Below are 16,655 nucleotides of genomic sequence, written 5' to 3'. Positions count from 1 at the left end.
ACCGGCCAGGGCCGTGGAATTTAATTTAACAAGATTTGAAGAGTTTATTAATACGATTTCAGATTCCTTTCTCTCAGTTTTATTGTAAACCTAAAACTGTTCTAGAAAAATAGTCTCAAATAAAAATAAGAGGTATGTTCAGTCTTCATAAAAATATGTTGTTAGCACGTGAGTTTATTAGTTATGCTTGCATGAATTGAATATTTATAAATTTCTTATACTTAATTTTTAATAGGGCAAATATTGATAGGTATAGTTGTAAGGCCAGTAGCCCACTGAATTTGGATAGATCGTAATGAAACAACGGAGTCGGAGAATGGTGGGCTCTCTTCTTTATTTCTAGCCTCACATCTGGCCGGTGAGTAAAAACAAACACAGGATACCAAAACCCACGCGGTCAGTGCTCACAAAGCTATTGACACATTTGAGTTTTCCTAGAATCAAAGGCCTCACCAGCCTTATTCACCTCTGTTCCCATCTCCCTCTCTCTGAACAAACTGACTTCTCCTTCAGCACTCTGCCATCTTGGCTACCTCTCCTCTGCAACAATGTGGCCTCCCTGCCCTGCAACAACGTGGTCTCCTCCAAAATGGCCTCCTAGTACTTCCTTATATCAATAAAACTTTTTGGCACGAAAATCCTTCCTCCAGCACACATTAGCATAACTAAACCCCTCCCCAAGCAGAAAGGCAATCAGCACTATCCGTGGCATCATCATCATATGAGCAGCGGCCATTTTTAACAATAAAAATGAGCAAAACCAGAATATAGATTTTATAAACTCATTTGCCCAACAATAGCCTACATAAACAAACCCTCTTTGTAGTTCTCAATTAAAGCATGTGAAAGGGTTTGGGGATAAAAACATTTGAGAACTATTGGTTTAACTCTCCGGCTAAAAGATAGATTATCAACTGGATATTAAAATTTTTCTGGCTATATGCTGTATACAGGAGAGAGCTCTAAAATATAAGGAGGTTATGACTGAAGGAGGAGAAGGAGGCTGTGAAGAAGTCTGTGAGAAGTTTCTCTCTTTTACTTATTTATTCCTTGATTTATGTGCTTTCAAATGTTCCATGACCTAACATTTGAAATTTCTAGTACTCTGCTTATCCTTATTACATAGGAAATATGATGATTTGGTGCTATATATAATTTGCACTATAGGTGATTTCGCATTTTAAAAAATCCTGCTCTAATGTGGATGGCAATTATGCACACAAGTTAAATATTTTTTATGGAACCATTGAATATTTAAGAAAATTGATCATGAGGTAGGCTGTACAGCTTATCTCAAATATATTTTGAAAGATTGACATTATACAGATCACATTTTGTGACCACAAATCAATTACATAGTAATCAATTACATAAAGAAAAGTAGGAAAACTACATATAGATGAAAAATGTTTCTAAAAATCCTATGAGTCAAAGAAGTTATAATGAGAAGTTGGAAAATATTTAACTACAAAATAACAAAAATAATTCATATGAAACATGTAAGATATAATTGAAACAGTACTTAGACAAGTATATAGTCTTAAATGCTTACATCAGGAAAGAAGAAATACTCAGAATTCAGGACTTAGAACAGAATATAACTAAGAAAAGTAGAGGGAAGGAAATTATAACGATCAATAGAAACTACTGAAAAAGAAAACACATTTACTAGAAAGGATCAACAAAGCCAAGAACTATTGATTTGGAAAGACTAGTGGCATGGACAGTTTATAGCAAGATTTAGAAACAAGAGAGAGAAGGCACAAATATTAATAGTATTGAGAATGAAAAAATAGACAAACTATTGATTCCACAGAGAATTTAGAAAATAATAAAAAAATATTTTAAATAGTTTTTTATTTTGATGAAATATATAAATTCTTGAGGGGGGAAATACTTAACTGAATCAGATAGATATTATAATCCTGACTAACCCTATAATTGTTAAATAAAGTATATTAGTAATTAAAATTCTTCCCCAAAAGAAAAAGGCTCAGATAACTTTGGACGGCCTCACCTGTGGTGGTGCAGTGGATAAAGCATCAACCTGGAACGCTGAGATCTCTGGTTTGAAATCTAGTTAAGGCACACATAGGAGTTGATGCTTCCTGCTTCTTACCCCCTTCTCTCTCTCTCTTCTCTACATTGAATAAATAAATAAATTATTATTATTATTATTATTATTATTATTATTATTAAGTGAAAGGTGGAGAGGCAGAGAGACAGACTCCTGCATGCACCCTGACCTGGATCCACCTGGCAAGCCCCCTACCAGGGTGATGCTCTGCCATTCTGGGGCCACTGCTCTGTTGTTCTGCAATGGAGCTGTTTTAGCACCTGAGGTGAGGCCATGGAGCCATTCTCAGTGCCTGGGGCCAACTTTGCTTGGACCATTTGAGCCATGGCTGCAAGGGCGGGGGGGGGGGGGGGGAGAAGGGGTTATGGAGAAGCAGATGGTCATTTCTCCTGACCGAGAATCGAACCTGGGACTTCCACACGCCAGACTGACGCTCTACCGCTGAGCCAGCTGGCCAGGGCCAAATAAAGTCTTAAAAAAAAAAAAGAATGTAAAAAGATAACTTTGGATGTTTTTGAATGTTCCACAGATTTGTGGAGTTGCTTTAATTTTAGAAAATCTATTTGCCACAATAACAGATTGAAAGTTCAGAATATCTTAAATTATCCCAAAAGATAAAAAAAGCATTTGGTAAAATTTAACACCTATTTGTATAAATAAAAGTATAACTTTAAAGCAAAGTAATAGTAGAAAGGAAGTTCCTTGATGGTATAAAGAATAATTTTATTTTATTTTTTGAAGAGAGGCAGGGAGAGAGGGAGACCGGAACATTGAGCTGCTCCTATATGTACCCTGACTGGGGGATCAAACTGGCACCCTCTATGCTCCAGGACAACATTCCAACTAACAGAGCTATCCAGCCAGGGCTTAATTTTTTATTTTTAAAGAGACAGAGGGAAAGAGGGAGAAATGAGGGGAAGGGAAACCTTTGTTTTTCCACCCAGTCATGCATTTTCTGGTTGCTTCCCATGTGTGTTGTGCCCTGTCAGGGGATCTAACCCGTAACCTTGTTTCCAGATAATGCTTTGAACCGACTAAGCTAACCGGCTAGGGCCAAGGGTAATATTTTGAAAAGAAGAAAATAAGCCTACAGTAAACATGATTCTTAAAGATAAAAAAATCAAAGCATTCCCTTTTGAGTTTAGTTGTCTGACTTGTAAGTTTAAGGGTAGAAATAGTGGAGTCTTCTCACTGCACCATGATGCTAATGTCACTCCTGAAGCATTTCTCTTTAAAGGTAAAGAGTAATACGGGATGGCTTCCTTTACTGTACCTAGTTAGAACAATCTTAAAGGTCCTAGCCAGTGTACTAGCAAAAAGAATGAAAAGTTAAAGATTGGAAAAATGAAACAAATACCTAATTTTTTATATGATATGATTATCAATATAGAAACCCTCACAGGAAATATATATTATTAAAATTAGCCCTGGCCAGGTAGCTCAGTTGGCTAGTGTCTTCCTGATATACCAAGGTTGGGAATTTGAGCTCTGGTCATACAAGTGCACATACAAGAATCAAACAATGAATGCATAAATAAGTGCAACAACAAATTGATGTTTTTCTCTCCCCCTTTCTATCTAAAAACAAATAAAAAATTAATACCAGGATATTAGGTTTCTCATATTAAAATCTGTGCAACTTTATTTAGTTGCTTTTTTGTATGCTAGAAACAATTAAAAATATGATTAAAAAATAACATGATTTATAGCAACAACAAAAATAAAGTACCTGGAAATAATTTAGCAAATATATTATATATAAGACCTGTGTGGAAAAAATGATAAAACTTTGACAGACATTGAAGTTTTAAATAGGGAAATACCATACTTTAGAATAAGGAAATTCAGTATTATGAAGATGTCAGTACACCCACATTAATCTGTAGATTTAATAAAATTTCAATCAGAATCTCAACTGAATTTTTTAGACTAACGGGTCAGAAATAGCCAAAGACATTCCTGAAACATGAAAATACAGAGAGTCATCTGCCCTCGCAGCCACCAAAACTAAGGTTAAACTTTGGTAGTTGAGGTGGTATTGCCTTTTTGAGAGGTTTAGAATAGTTGTCTAGTGGTACCAAATTAGAGGGCCCAGAAACAGACCTGAACCTGAGTTTTCATAGAGTGATCATTGCAGATAGGGGAAAGGAGGAATATACAGTGTGTCCGTAAAGTCATGGTGCACTTTTGACTGGTCACAAGAAAGCAACAAAAGATGATAGAAATGTGAAATCTGCACCAAATAAAAGGAAAACTCTCCCAGTTTCATACCTATTCAGTGCAGTTCAATGTAGGCTCACGCACAGATTTTTTTAGGGCTCCTTAGGTAGCTATCCCGTATAGCCTCTACAGACTCGTCACTGATTGATGGCCTACCAGAACGGGGTTTCTCCACCAAACTGCCGGTTTCCTTCAACTGTTTATCCAACTGAGTAATGTTATTCCTATGTGGTAGCACTTTGTTATCAACACGCCAATATTCATGTTGCACTTTCGTCATGGATTCGAATTTAGAGAGCCACAGAACACACTGAACTTTCCTCTGTACCGTCCACAACTTGACTGGCATGGCTGTGGACTGCTCCGCTGTATACACGGTGTTACGTCATCATCTGCGCATGCACACATGCTGCCACATCATCCTACAGAAACTGGGAGGGTTTTCCTTTAATTTGGTGCAGATTTCACATTTCTATCATCTTTTGTTGCTTTCCTGTGACTGGTCAATAGTGCACAATGACTTTACGGACACACTGTATATGGACTATTGAATAAATAGTGCTGTGGCAATAAACATTTTTTAAAAATAAAGTTGGATCTCTGTATGAAAACTTACACAAAAATTAAGCAGAAGTTTAAACATATTAAAGGCAATATGGGAGAATAGCCTTGTGACCTCAGAGTTGGGAAGATTTTCTCAAACAAAATACAAAAAGCACAAACCATAAAGGAAAGTTTTGACTACACATTAAAACTGAGAAATTGGACTCATTCTAAAGATTCTGTAGAGAGTGAAAATGCAAGCCCAAAACTAGAAAAAGATATTTCTAACACATATAAGTGACAGTCGGTTCAGTGGATGCATATACAATTATCAAGAATTAAGATAAAGAGCACTGGAGAAAAAGTACAAAACATATCACAGAAGAGGAAACACATGGCCAATAAACTATGACAGGATAATCAGTGCCATTAACAAGAGAAATGCAATTAAGGTGTAATGAGATAATATTTAATTATCTCAGATTGGCAAAAATAAAGAAATTACCAAGTGTTGTTAAATGTGGAACAGTGGAAACACTTAGGTAGTGTAAATTAAATACAGCCTCTTTGAAAAACAATATGACATTTTCTGATAAAGTTGAACATGACCAGCAATTCTGGTCATATATCCTATGACCAGAATTCTCATTCTAGAAATTTGCCCTAAATTATTGTACACATGCAGTAGAGTGTAGATATAAGAATATTTATATTATAAATTAATTTCAAATAAATAAATAAATTAACTTGTTAATTCCAAAAAATAAATATGCAAGCAACCCACATGTCCATTAACATTAAAATGAATGGATAAATTATAATTTATAGAATATTCATATAATGCAATACCAGAAGCAGTGAAATTTAATAAATTACATCTGTACACATCAGCATAGGTGAATATCAAGAACTTGATAATTGAACATAAGAAACGAGTCTCAAAACTGTTGTTTTATTTTATGAAGTTAAAAAAAGATACAAAACTAGGCAATGTATTCTTTTTTAAAAAACTTTTTGCTGTGGTAAAATACACATTAAATTTACTTCTGAGAACATTTTTTAAATGTACAGTTCAGTGGCATTAAGTATACTTACAATGTTGTATAACCATCACCACTATCTGTTCTGGAATTTTTCATCATCACTAACAAAAATTCTCTAATCATTAAACACTAACTCGCCATCTCCCCACCCCCAGTAGCTGGTAACCTTTATTCTACTTTCTGTCTCTATAAGGTTGCCCATTATATAGGTGGAATTGTACAATATCTGTTCTTTGTGTCTGGTTTATTTCACATAGTATAATATCCTCAAGGTTCATGAATGATGTAGCATGTGTCAGAATTTCATTATATTTAAAGCTGAATAATATTTAATTGTATGGATATACCATACCTTGTTTATCCATTTATCAGCAATATGTTCTTTAGGGATGTATACATAGGTAATGCTCTATTTTGAAAATGGAAGGGAAAGAGTAACCCAGGATTCAAGGTTCCAGTCAGTCATCTCTGGAGGAAGGAATGGGAGGCATGCAATTAGGGAGGTGATGTGAGGATTTTAAAATGCTGGTAGTGTTCTATTTCTTAAACTGGATGCTGAATACAGGATATTATTTTATTATTCATTGAATTAGAATTATATTTCTTATACATTAGTATGTATATTTCACAAAATTTTTTAAAAATTAAAAAATTAATGCCATTAGTTTAATTTTGTGTCTTATAAAAGACCTAGTAATTTAAATATTATTACATGACAGATTTTTAAAGAAAATTCTGTTATAAAGCTCTGACAAATCATAAAATAAATAGGTTTTTCCCATTGTGCTCCTTCAGTCCCCTTACATGAGAGAAAGAGTTAAATTTCTAGTATGTGGTTTATTTTATGTAAACTGTTGATACCCAAAGTTAGTCAAATATTTTGATAGAGGAGTCATATTTTATTTGTCTTGGGGTTGATAATACATAAATGAAATATACAGTAAACTATTCTGTAAGAAGTCCCTAACTTAATTTAGATAAGTGATGTCCCCTCTAACTTCTCATAGTATGAACAAAATAAAAACAAAACCTGTATAACTATATTGCTTGCATTTTGTTAATTTTAGGGGAGGTAAGTGGCAAGATTGGCTACATGCTTTTTTTGGTAAAATTTACAGTAAAAATTTTACAAACAAGTCCCGAGTCTCATGAAAAGATACACTCGTTTTCTAATCAGTTCATTTGTTATCGGTTATTTTATAAAATCTTTTCCCTTTTGTGCTATACAGAGGAAACATTTATTCACCTGTTACTTATATTATAACCACCTGAATAACAGTGAGAGTATATTGAGGTAGAGAATTTATTTTAGATCTAGCAAGAATGTAGGGGGGTTTGCATGAATTTTAATAACTATATTGCTACATTACTATAGTAACTACTTTGCTACATTAATGTAGTAAAGACATAAAAGCAAACATCTAATATTCATTCTGCATTTTCCTCATTTCCAGATGGGTGATTCTGGATAGACTATTTGTAATATTAGTGTAATAAACCAGATGAAATTACCCATTAATTTTAATAATATATTAATATAATAATAAATATTATCCATTTAGCACTCATATGCTAAATGCTTTACTAGGTATTTTTTGTATGTTGTTTCAAGAATTTTAGGATTTATTTTTTGGATGGGAATTGCTAAGTTGTAAGGTATGCTTGTTTCAACTTTACAAAGTAATGTCAAATTGCCCTCCAAAGTGGCTGTACCAATTGAAATTCTCGCCTGCAGTGTAAGAGAGTTTGCATTGTTCTTATTAACACTTGGTATTGTCCAACATTTAAAAATATCTCCATTACATGGAGAAATATGCCAAAGGTAAATCAGTAAGTGCTAGTTCCCCATACAATAGGCTGGATTTTAAAGAAATGGAAATATATAGGTCAATTTTTTTTTTAGAACAATAAGAACAGTTATTAAAAAAAATGAGAGTGTTTTTAAGTAAAATGATGTTATATAAGAACTTCCTTAGGGAGAAGCATCTCTCTGAAATTGTGATTTTAAATGAACCAGACCAGCCTGACCTGTGGTGGCGCAGTGGATAAAGTGTCGACCTGGAAATGCTGAGGTCGCCGGTTCGAAACCCTGGGCTTGCCTGGTCAAGGCACATGTGGGAGTTGATGCTTCCAGCTCCTCCCCCTGTCTTTCTCTCCTCTCTCTCTCTCTCTCTCTCTCTCTCTCTCTGTCTCTCTCTGTCTCCTCTCTAAAATGAATAAAAAAATAATAAATAAATAAATAATTTTTAAATGAACTAGACCAGAATTATCTGATAGTAGTGTTTTGTGTGTGGTGTGTGTGAGTGTGTGTGTGTGTTTATGTACGAGAGAGAGAGAGAGAGAGAGAGAGAGAGAGAGAGAGAGAGAGAGAGTGATAGGATGGTAATGGAGAGAAGAAATACATAGTATTTTTAAAAATGCAAGACCTGTCTAGTTTTACTAATTTAGGATTTCTAGGAGTGCGATATAGGCATCTAGAATTTTAACAAGCTCTCCTAGTTTTATTTTTGTTTTTTAATAAACCCTAAACTTTAAGAACTGCTTTAGGGATTTTGAAATACCGTATTTCCCCATGTGTAAGATGCTCTCATGTATAAGACACACCTTAATTTTGGGGCCCAAAATATGAAAAAAAATTTATTACATAAAGTTATTAAACTCAGGTTTTATTCATCAAAAAATTCCCACAACTCCTCATCATTGTCAAAACTCCCATCCATTAGCTTATCCTCATTTGTGTCTAATGATGAATCACTGTCTTCAACAAGGAGCTAAAAAAACAAGCGTGAAAAAGCAGAAAATGCCAGTAAAACAATCTATAGCCACCGTGTAAGACGCACCCAGTTTTTAGACCCCAATTTTTTCTTAAAAGGGTGCGTCTTATACATGGGAAGATATGGTAATTCCCAAAATACTGTCCTGTTCACTTACAAACAGATCTATAAACATGGGACCAGAGGCAGAAACTTAGTCTTACACATATGTAAACACTCACTTCTTACTGACTTTTGTCATTTAACATTCTTTCTCTAAGAGTTTCTCTTATTGTTTTTCTCTTATTTCTGTCCTCTTATGTAATCTATATGTGATATGAAATAGTGTTAGAACTCTGGCACCAATAACAGTAATTCTCTAAACTTTTACTGTATCCCTTTAAAGAGGACTGTAGGATACAAAAGATTTGCTCGTATAGCAATGCAATCGGTTATTTTACTCTTCTTTATAGAACTATTGATAGCAATGACACCAGTGTTGGACGGGGAAAGGTTTAGATTCAATGGTTATAAAAATGACGATGCTTGAAGCTAGGGTTAGAGCTATAAAATAGTCTGTTTTTCTCATTACTGTCTTTTTTTAAAGTGTACTTTCTATGAGATATATATCTTTAAGGAGGAAAACAATGCCTGAATTAGATAAAGAATTGATAGAAATACCTTTTGGACCCCTTTTTCCCAAGGATACAGACTTTCATGATGTGCTGTGTTAATATTAGGAATGGATATGTAGACTCAAAAGGGCTCTAGACTGCTTACCTACCGTTACCTTTTAAAGGGCTGTTTTTGTTGTTGCTGAGCAAGTTATTGCTTGTATTTAAGTAGTAGAGCTAATTGTGTTTAAAATTTAATAACTTCTTGTTTCTTTAGACACCAGTTTACCAAATACTTAAAAATTTCCTGAGTTCAGCCGAAAACCTTTCTACAATAATTTCTATCTAAAAAATGAAATAGACAGAATGTTAATTATCAATTATTTTGCAGGAATCATTCTTAAACTGGACTTTCAAAATTATATGCATTTCCAAAGTCATCTTAATTTTCATAATTTGGTAATAAAGTTAGATAATTACTATTAAGGGATCAATGTCATACTTTCTGAAACAGATGTTTAACAAAATCTGAAAATAATATGTGGCACTTTGAAAACATAGGCTTTAAGTCCTGCATTATATATATAAGTTGTTAGCTATTCTAAAGGCATAATAAGAGATTATTGTTCATATCAGTGCAATAAATTGATACTTTCTCATCGCACATTTTCATTTTGCACATTGTCAGAACCTTGGACCTTAATCTCACTCTTTGATTGACAGTAGCTACCAGGGAAAGAACACTTGTATTGTTTGGGATAGTCACATCTGCTCAACTTGATTCAGTTCAGGGTATTTGCATATTCTTAAGTATTTCTACTGAGAGAGCTTAAATCCTTCTCAAGTGCTTGATACATTTTTGAAATTCATTCATAAGGTATCTACATGCACTAATAGTTCTGTATAATATTGCTGTGCATAATCTGACAGATAAGACCACAATTTAAAACAAGGTATTCTTTAGGGATGCTACATTACATTTTCACTTGTTCTGCTGGCAGAAATGTCATTTTTTTGAAAAGTATGTTTTACTATTTTGATTAAATTAATGTATCTTAATTTTAGACAAGTTTGTCAATTAGGACAAATGAAGATTTATTAAATAATTCTAATGTTAATGGTAGTTTTTCCTGCCTTGGTTGGAAAATTGAGTAATTTTATAGAAAACCATTGTAGAGCTTGACTGGATTGGTTTAGGCTTATTTTATAGGAAAGGTTATTGAGACTCAAATTTAGAAATTAGACTTTATTTTAGGTCTGAACTCTCAGATTAGTAAACTCTAAGGAATGCTAGTATATGACTTCTGGTTATATTAATGATAGTATATGGCCTCTGATTTACATTATTTACAAATTATTCTATTTCTTAAATCTCCCCTTGCCATTAAAACACATAGTTAGGGATTATTATATCTTTTTCATTACATTTTTTCAGAATCGGCATCATGTTTTCTTTATACTTAAAGGCTAATCAATCATGATCTTGCTGCCCTGTTATTGTTCACCTATGATATTATTCTGTAAAGGATAATTTTGAAACAAGATAGTTTATTAATGGAATGTTAACTACTTTTGATAGCAAATGGGTTTTATTTTTGTTCTATTTCTGATGACTTGGCTATAGCTATGTAGAGAAGAATTTTGAAATCTGCTGGGATTGCTTAGCAGTGTCTGCCTCTGGCATAGGATTGGAGCAATCAGCCATTTCTTCCTTAATACATGTGATCTTAGGAAAGAGAGAACTGTAGACTGTAGTGATTAGAAAAGGCCTCAGGAAGAAATAAGGCTCAAAGTATGGGGTAGACAGAATTCAGATTTTGTAGGGAAGAACAAGATAGAATGCTACCAACGTTGGGGGTTTTATTTAAAAAAATGGAGGCATTCAGAAAGGTTTAATGTAACCTGGTATTACTTTGTTTACATTATAATGCAAATAGGTTACATTAAATAAAACTGAACAAAAAAAAATTATTGAGAACTTTGATATCTAGCCCTGTGCTTTTTATATGAACCCTGGAGACTATTTTTTAACTGTATAATTCAATGAATTTTATTATAGTCACAGAATTGTGCCTCTATCTTCATAATCAATTTTAGAACATTTTCATCAGCCCAAAAAGAAATCCATACCAGAGTTGCTGCCCATTCCTCACTCCCTCCAGCCTCTGGAAACCAATAATCTACTATCAGTCACTATGGATTTGCCTATTCTGGACATTTCATATAAATGGAATCACACAATATGTGGTCTTTTCTGACTGGATTCTTTCATTTAACATATGTTTGTAAGGTTTACACATGTTGGAGAATATATCAGTTTACCATTTCTTTTTTAAATTTAAAATTTTTTTATTGATTGATTTTAGAGAGAAACATCAATTTGTTGTTCCACTTATTTATGCATTCATTAGTTGATTCTTATATGTGTCCTGACCAGGGATTGAACCTGCAACCTTGGTGGTGTATTGGGATGAAAGACACTCTAACCAACTGAGCTATCTGGCTGGGGCCAAGGAACCCTCCCTCCCCTCCCCTCCCCTCCCCTCCCCTCCCCTCCCCTCCCCTCCCCAGTTATTGAGGGTTTTTTAAGTCTTTCCCTATTCCTTCCTGGGCTAGCTCTCTCCAGTTTTATATCTGCCTTAATTATATAGAAGTTGTGATATAACTTCATTGTAATTATATTTCATTATTGTGTTAAAGGAATTCATTGGAAAAGGAAGTCTCAATTTTTATTTAATCATATTATTAAAATTGTATTTTAAAATAGTTGTCTATAAAATAAATAACTCCAAATTACGTCAGTATTTTTTATCTTCCAGGAATCCCCTTCTGGTAGAAGGAAAGCTCTGGCTACTAGCAGCATCAACATGAAACAGTATGCAAGCCCTATGCCAACTCAGACTGATGTCAAGTTAAAATTCAAGCCATTGTCTAAAAAAGTTGTATCTGCCACTCTGCAGTTTTCATTATCTTGCATTTTCCTCCGGGAAGGAAAAGCCACGTAAGTTTCTTTTGTCAAAATAGTGCTTCAGAATGTGTTTTAGAACACTGTCAGTAAATAGCTTTTGACTCAGTAGATTGGCAGCAGTTGAGAACATCCTGCCACATACCAGTCATTCTTGCCATTCTTTGTTTCAGAGGCTATATTAAATGAGCTCCTTGTTATTTATAGCCTAGACTGAACAATAATATAGAAAGAGATTACAGCAAGTTTCAAATTATAAATTGTATATTATATATCCTTTAGGATACCATACATGTTTGTTTTATATTTTAGTGTCTCCAGTGTAAGTGGTAGTACTCTGAAATACAGACAGTTCAGTTTGTGAGAGCTGTTTGATTCAGCTGAGATGTGAGAGGAACCCTAAAATGAAAATTTCAGATAAGTGTAATGAAAGAATTAAAGGAACTTTTGTTAATTCATGTTTTTTGGCTTAGCCTTCCAAAAACTATACAGCAAAATACAGTTAGACACATTTTGTTATAGTTGTAGTCTTCTATAAAGACTTAATTTTATAACTGGATAAAATGAGGTGAACATATCTAGAACAGGTTTTAAAAAAAGGTAACATTCACCTTGATTTTACATGTAGCCAAATCACGGTTAAGTGCGTGTTTTGGGTGTAGTGAAAGGTTTAGTACCTATTTGGAGTGGAAGATTCAAGGATATGAGAAATGTAAATTCTAAGCCTAGACTTAAAAGGTGAGGGGAGGAAGACAGCTATAAACATTTCAATCCAATCTGAATCACATTCTGAATGTATTTGACCTAGTGTGTTACTATAATTGGCCATGTCTACTTGACTAGACTGAATTCTCTGTGTCAAAATGAGATGTTTGGCACTTATCTACAGGGCAGCAAATAATTTGGTAGATAACAGTAAGCCTCTTCTCTGGACAGTTTGCTTATAAGTGAGTGTGGTAGAGAGACAGTACAGAACGGAAGCAATTAGTCTTTTATCTCAGGACCTTAAATAGTAAACTTAAATATTGAGAAATTAAAACTAAAGACCTTATCCTGAAGTCCTAAGCAAAATAAAAGGTAAGGAAATGGAGGAAGAAGAGAGAAAAAATTAGAGAAGATCCTTTGAAGGTGGACTACTTCCCACTGGACAGTAAGTGAATCAGCTCCAATCACAGGAATATGGGTGAGAGGAAATTCAGTCAAATAAAGTGTCTCAGTTTGAGTGAGGAATTCTTTCAAACACGTAGTTAGGAATTCCCTCTCTGCCTCCTCATTTATTGCCACCTTACCTTTCCCAAAGAAAAATATTTGGGGTTAAAAAAATATGAGGAAATTAAGAGGTAAAATTAAGTAAATTAGCATTTTAATCCCTCATTGATAGGTGAGCAATTGTAAGGCATTCATATACTATCACATAGCTTTTCTTGTTCATACAGATTTTGTGTCACTAACTTATTTTAAAAGGCGGAAATGATTTTAACTCTTAAGCTTATGAGATAAAATGCAAAGAATTTCAAAAACCATTATAGTCTGCAAAGTCATATTTAGAAAAGTGAACATTAACAAACATTACAAAAGATTGTGCTAAGAACATGAGAAACTGAATTTGAGGAAGTATACCTGATTAAAGTTTAATTTGTATATGACATGTTAGAAACATGTTTCATTCAGTGTAGTTTGTGTGAAATTTAAGGTGAAAATGATAGACCAAGAAAACTTAGATTATTTGACGTTTAGAGTATTTAATGTAATTAAATAAATTTTATTCTATTCATATTTTAATGCAAAACTGAATAAGTTTATATTTTAAATACTTCAATATAAAAACATTTTTGCATTTTATTTACTATATAGTATTTATAATCAATTCAGGTCATTTTCCATCTTTTAATTCTTAAAAAGCCTAGACTTTGTTTTAAGGTACTCTTTATATTACATTAGTTCTTTGACTTTTGGGGAGTTATAGCCCCTTTGAGAAAAATGCACCTTTAAACAAGATTTAAGTATAATTTACAGGGTCTTACTACTTTTCCTCTAATCCACAAAACTGAAAGGGTTCATGGACTTCAGATTAAGAAATTTTATTTTAATTCCTATGTAAATTTAAATATTTTATAGTCTAGATCTCACCTGATTTTTCAACTGTCTTACTGTTTTATAAAACAAGTTTTTGTTTCCAGACTTCATGGTTAAGAAACCATACTTTAATCCCATAAAGAAAAATTTAGCCCTGGTCGGGTAGCTCAGTTGGTTAGAACATTGTCCTGATGATACTCCAAGATTGCAGGGTTTGTTTCACCCCCAGTCAGGTCACATACCAGAATCAATCAATGAATGCATAAGTAAGTGGAAAAACAAATTGAGGTTTCTCTCTCTCCCTTCTACTCTCTCTCCAAAAGTCAATAAATTTAAAAAAGTTTTAAAGAAAATTTTAGTCTTCAATAGGTCTGCTGCACAGAATTTAAGTAACTTCTAATTGGTTAGTTTTTAATTGTTTTTTACTAATTAAACATGCTGTTAAAAATTTAATAGATGAGTATTAGTTTTTTAATAGTATTGTACAACTGTTTAAAAAGATTTATTAACATATAGAAAAAGAATATATTAATATTATTAAAAAACCATTTTTTTCAAGCAATGTCATTTAATGAACTGTGTATTATATTATAAATCATCACTATAGGGATGAAGACATGCAAAGTTTGGCTAGTTTGATGAGTATGAAGCAGGCTGACATTGGGAATTTAGATGACTTTGAAGAAGATAATGAAGATGATGATGAGAACCGAGTCAACCAAGAGGAAAAGGCAGCAAAAATTACAGGTTGGTTTTATGAGCATTAAGCTACATGTTCATCTTTTATTTTTTTGGAAAGTTGAAAAACTCAGTTTTGTTTCCCAGGAAAAAACAATTTCACTGACAAGGTATTTTTTTTTCCTTATGCTTTTTCAATATACCATTTACCAATATACCAATATACATTTACCTCTCTGAAAACTTTGCATGCTGTTGATAATGACAGATTTCAACAGTTTAAGATCAAGTCCAGCCTGACCAGGCGGTGGCGCAGTGGATAGAGCGTCAGACTGGGATGCGGAAGACCCAGGTTCGAGACCCCGAGGTTGCCAGTTTGAGTGCGAGCTCATCTGGCTTGAGCAAAAAGCTCGCCAGCTTGGACCCAAGGTTGCTGGCTCAAGCAAGGGGTTATTCGGTCTGCTGAAGGCCCACGGTCAAGGCACATATGAGAAAGCAATCAATGAACAACTAAGGTGTCGCAATGTGCAACGAAAAACTAATGATTGATGCTTCTCATCTCTCCGTTCCTGTCTGTCCCTGTCTATCCCTCACTCTCTCTCTCTGTCTCTGTAAAAAAAAAAAAAAAAAAAAAAAAAAAGATCAAGTCCAGGTTTAGTCAAGAAAGCATAAAACGTGACTGGAATTACTGATTATAGTATAAAGTAGCCTAAATGTGTTTATACTTGTTTTGTCAATGTATGAATGACTCCTCTATAACAGTGGTTCTCAACCTATTTATTTCCGATGGCTTTAGGCGACCCCTGTGTTTTGGTCGTTCGACCCCCGCCAGGGTCGCGACCCACAGGTTGAGAACCGCTGCTCTATAAGTAAAGAAATTAGAAGATGCATTAGCTCTTTTCTCCTAGTTCCTGGATATTTTATCTTTATCTAGAAGCTTCCAGAAGCTTCCATGCAATTATTCGTTGTAACTGGTTTGATCAAGCTACTAGAATGTTAAACAATTAGAACCTCTTTGTATTGATTGGTTAATAAATACTTATTAACAGTCACTAAATGCCTGTTGACAATCTGGCCATCACACTTAAGGAATTGATGTTGTATTTTTTATTATTTGAGTAAAAATAAAGCAACAAATAAATATTTTCCTTTCAGCTAATAAATTGCTTTAAATTTCTGGATTGGTATTCTTTTGACTTCTATCAGTTACTCACCTCTTAGTGATTTTTCCAAATTTATTGGGCAAGTTGTCATTCATCTTTTAGCTCTGCCTCAACTGTTGTTATTATATGGGGAATTTCCATTGATTACAATACAGACCCATATAACTCCTTAACCAAAAAGCTTCTTGACTTACTCAGCTTTAGTGACCTTCACTTCCATTCTACCTCTAGAAATCTGTTAAAGGGAATTGAACAAACATATACAAAAATGTTTTATTCCTGTGCAAGTTTTATAAACTATTTTTCTATTTCTGTTTGCCATTTTGATTTCTTCTTTAACCCAAGGGTGTTTAGAAGAGTACGCTTTATTTATTTTATATTTAGTTATTTATTTTTAGTGTATTTCTAGTTTAATTTCATTCATATAGGATTCTGAAGCCTGTCATATTTCAATTTTTACGAAATTATGATGTTTGTCTTGGCTGGGTGGCTCAGTTGATTAGAGAGCATAGTGTCGAAGCAT

The 16,655-nt window shown here is 33.7% G+C and overlaps 1 protein-coding gene across 7 annotated transcripts in view; it reads left to right on the top strand.

Annotated features, from left to right (window-relative positions):
* The window catches only part of EHBP1 (EH domain binding protein 1), a 571,353-nt gene that overhangs the window by 324,504 nt on the left and 230,194 nt on the right, over nt 1-16,655 (top strand). For all 7 annotated transcript variants that reach the window (XM_066378173.1, XM_066378175.1, XM_066378171.1 and 4 more), the window contains 2 exons: nt 12,070-12,251; nt 14,899-15,038. In XM_066378173.1, the coding sequence (XP_066234270.1) occupies nt 12,070-12,251; nt 14,899-15,038 (322 nt within the window). The remainder of the gene's footprint in view (nt 1-12,069; nt 12,252-14,898; nt 15,039-16,655) is intronic.

This window comes from Saccopteryx leptura, chromosome 3 (genome assembly GCF_036850995.1).
Source record: "Saccopteryx leptura isolate mSacLep1 chromosome 3, mSacLep1_pri_phased_curated, whole genome shotgun sequence".
NCBI classification, from domain to species: Eukaryota; Metazoa; Chordata; class Mammalia; order Chiroptera; family Emballonuridae; genus Saccopteryx; species Saccopteryx leptura.
This window is presented reverse-complemented; position numbering and strand designations above follow the sequence as displayed.